We start from the raw sequence: 3,805 nt of genomic DNA, 5'->3' as shown, positions 1-3,805 counted from the left end.
CAGATCAGGTACTGGAAGAGGTGGAAAAACATTGCTGTGTATACTGGGGAGAAAAAAAAAAAGGAAAAGAAAAGAAAAGAGATCCCGAAAGAAAGCGCGAGTGAGCACATTTGTGAATAGGCCAGGTCTAGTTCTTGGCAGGATGACTCAGGCTTAGCTGGCAGACTATGGGAACAGGAGTGTGAGAAAGTCAGTCAAGCGAAGGGGAAGAAAAAAAAAAAAGATTCAAGTCCCCAGGCGAAATACTTTTATTTTTTTTTTTTAAGTAACCCACAAACTGTCCGAACCGGCTGGGCCCGCGCCCAGCCCAGGGCGTTCGCCGCACCACACCGCAGCTGCCCTGCCGCCGACGCGTGCGGGCGCCGGGGAGCGCAACCCGCAGCGACGGCAGCCCGCGGCGCTCCCTGCGCCGCCGCGCACCCCTGCCCGCTGCCCCACATCCTCCAGACAGCCGCCGGCCGGCGCCCGGCCTCGGTGACACTTGCATGCGGGCAGGGGCAGCCAGCTGGGGCGGCGCTGGCTGAGGGCACCGTAGGACAACGCAGGCCACGGCCGGGGGGATAAGGGGCCGCGGCTGGCCTCGCATACGGTAGCTGTGCTCCGGGCGGGCACCACAGCTGGGACCAGATCGCTGCCTCCAAGCCATCACCCCGGACCGTGGCCCCCCACAGCGCAGCCCGCCCCGGGGCCGGCAGTCAGCGCCCCCCGAGGGGAGCGGGCGGTGCCGCGCCTGCCACGGGCGCAAATTAACCTGGTAATTAGCACGGCGCTCCCCAGAGGCGGCCGCCCTCCCCCCTCGTCGATGTCCTCCCACCGCCCCGCCCCGGGCGGCGCCCAAGGGGTTAACCGCGGCCGCCCGCCTGCCCGCCCCGCGCCATTGGCCGGCGGCCGCCGCGCGGCGCGCAGCCAATGGGCGGGCGCCGTCCACGAGCGGGACCGCGTGCGGGCGGCGCCCATTGGCTGGGCGCGAGTGTGGGAACGGCGGCGGGGGACGTTTCACACGAGCCGCGCGCGTGCGGCGCGCGCTATAAGTAGGGGCGGCCAAGGGCGCGCGGCACCCGCCGGCCTCGCCGCCCGCCGGCTCCAGCGCTCCCGCTGCTGCCGCGGCCCCGGCCTCTCTTCCTCCGCGGCGGCGGGCGCTGCCGGGGCGGGCGCAGGATGCCGGCCGACCTGATGGAGAAAAGCAGCGCCTCGCCGGTGGCCGCCACCCCTGCCAGCGTCAACGCGACGCCCGACAAACCCAAGACGGCGGCGGAACACCGGAAGGTAAGGGCGGTCTAGGCGGACGGTTCTGAGACGGGCAGTGCCGGACGGAGCAGAGCCGAGCGCTGACCGCTGCCTCTCTTGCAGTCCTCCAAGCCCATCATGGAGAAGCGGCGGCGGGCGCGCATCAACGAGAGCCTGGGGCAGCTGAAGACGCTCATCCTGGACGCGCTGAAGAAAGATGTAAGCGAGGGGGAAAGCTCGGGTCGGAGTGCGTGGGGGGTGTGGGGGTGTGGGTGGGGGGCGACACTGCCGTCGGACCGGTCTGAGCCCTGCCTGTGCCTGCAGAGCTCGCGGCATTCCAAGCTGGAGAAAGCTGACATCCTGGAGATGACCGTCAAGCACCTGCGGAGCCTGCAGCGAGCCCAGATGACCGGTGAGTCCCGGGAAGAGCTGGAGGGGGAAGGGCTGGGGGCGACCTGCTGCCTCCCTGTGTCCTCGGTAGCGAGGGTAACGGGACCACCTGGCTCCCACACTTGTGTTCCCGGTACTGGAGAGTGACGGGCGACACAGTGCTCTCTACCTGTATCCCCAATACACGGTGCTGGTGGGCTCCCCACCTGCGTCCTGGGTACGGAATGAACATAGGCGACACAGCGTTCCCCACCTGTACCCCCAGTACCAGGGAACGGTGAGGGACACTGCTTTGTACCTGTACCCACAGTACGGGGGGGCTGGAGGGGAATACTGTGCTCTGTATCTTTATCCCCAGCACTAGGAAGGCTGTAGTCTTAAGCTGGGTCCCATCTAATAGTGGATCTCTGTTCTCCACCTGTATCTGCTTTTGAGTGAGCAGAAGATACAAGAGCTACTCGGGGAAACTGTTCCCAACCTGGATCCCCAGTACCTAAAGATGTAGGAGAACTCTTGGATGTTGTTTATGCTACACCTGGGTCCCTGATGGTGGAGGGCTTGCTAGTGGAGGGGCCATGCTTTCCATCTGGGTCCTTAGTACCTGGGGCATGCTGCCAGAGGGGGCTGGATTCGTGGTTCAGAGGGCTTGCGGGCTGCAGTGCTGGTGGGCTGCACACCCTCAGTCCCTGCAGAGCGTGCTGACTGCTGTGCGCCTTTCTCCACCCGCAGCTGCACTGAGCACAGACCCCACCGTGCTGGGCAAGTACCGTGCCGGCTTCAGCGAGTGCATGAACGAGGTGACGCGGTTCCTCTCCACCTGCGAGGGTGTCAACACCGAGGTGCGCACTCGGCTTCTGGGCCACCTGGCCAGCTGCATGACCCAGATCAACGCCATGAACTACCCGGCGCCCCCACCGCCGCCCCCTCTGCCACCCGCCGCAGCCTTTGGGCCACCCCTGGTGCCGCCAGGCAGCGGTGCAGGACCGCTCCCAGGCATGCCCTGCAAGCCGGGTGCCGATGCAGCCAAGGTGTACGGCGGCTTCCAGCTGCTGCCAGCTTCCGATGGGCAATTCGCCTTCCTCATCCCCAGCGCTGCCTTTGCTCCTGGTGGTGCTGTGCTGCCCCTGTATGGCGGCCCACCCACAGCTGCCACTGCTGCCTCGCCGCCTGGCCCGCCACCTAGCACAGCTGACTCGGTTTGGAGACCTTGGTGAGGGTAGCAGGCACTGGACTGGACTGAGCACAGCACCCCGTGCTGCTGGCACGGCTGTACATAGGTTATATGTTCATATTGGATTGTGCCTTTGTACCATAGCGCTCCCTCGACAGTGTTTCGTGTTTTACACGAAAGCTTTTTTCCTCTCTTCCCTCCCCTTCCTTGTGTGACACCAAAGACTGGGGGGGTGGTTTTGGTCTTTTTTTTTTTTTTATTATTATTAATTATTATTTTGAATGCTCTTAAAATAAAAGTCTCTTCCATTTTGGAAGGCCTTTGGAGATAAATTGGAGTGCTGGCATATGTGCATAGGAGGGAGTCCAGCTTATGGCTCGCTCCTGGCTGCCTGTGGATTGTGCTGCTCCGGGGCTGCGTTGTCCTGCTCTCTAGACTGGAGCTGTCACTCAGACCCTCCTGTCCCCTCTGTCTTGTGAAATCATCTGGCCCTTCTCCCTTCCCTGAGGCAGATGTAATTACTGCTGCTTGGAAGCAGCTCAACTGATCAGACTTGTTAAAGAGAGCTTATGTTTGCAGAGCTGGTGAACGCACTAAGGAGGCATCTCTGCTCTCTTCCTGGCTCCTTCAGGTTGATGGAGAGGAGTAGCTCAGGCAAAGCAAGATGGATTCTGCACAGAGACTGACAGCCTGGCTCTGAGTCTAGGCTGCCTGGGTGAGCCTCTGGCCTGGAGCTAGAGGGGCCCACTCCTGGGTAATGGTGTAAATCGCAAATGACTTCAGTCAGTTGATTCAGAGCAGTGCCTGCTGGCTTCTCATGTTATGAAACCAGTGGCTTTCTGCAGGACAAGCCTGACACAAGTGCTCCTGTCTCCTGGCTGACAGGCTGCAGCAGGCACTGAGCCACCTCCTTCACCTGGACTTAAAAGCACAGCGCTGTTCCCAGCCCTGAGCACCAGCCAGGCTCTGTTTGATGATTAATGCTCTGCATGTGTTTCTGATAGAGTTGGGCATTTC

The 3,805-nt window shown here is 62.1% G+C and overlaps 1 protein-coding gene across 1 annotated transcript; it reads left to right on the top strand.

The window, feature by feature from the left end:
- Window positions 1-1,045: 1,045 nt before the first annotated feature.
- Window positions 1,046-3,120, top strand: HES1 (hes family bHLH transcription factor 1). Its single transcript, XM_068145648.1, has 4 exons — window positions 1,046-1,266; window positions 1,351-1,446; window positions 1,552-1,639; window positions 2,347-3,120. The coding sequence occupies exons 1-4, from the start codon at window positions 1,159-1,161 to the stop codon at window positions 2,829-2,831; spliced, it is 777 nt and encodes a 258-aa protein (XP_068001749.1). The 5' UTR covers window positions 1,046-1,158; the 3' UTR covers window positions 2,832-3,120.
- Window positions 3,121-3,805: the final 685 nt, after the last annotated feature.

The sequence above is a fragment of the Melanerpes formicivorus genome, unplaced genomic scaffold, assembly GCF_026170545.1.
Source record: "Melanerpes formicivorus ecotype bairdi unplaced genomic scaffold, bMelFor1.0.p_v2 SCAF_12, whole genome shotgun sequence".
Classification (NCBI taxonomy): domain Eukaryota; kingdom Metazoa; phylum Chordata; class Aves; order Piciformes; family Picidae; genus Melanerpes; species Melanerpes formicivorus.
Note: the sequence above shows the minus strand (reverse complement) of the source record. Positions and strands in the feature narration are given on the sequence as shown.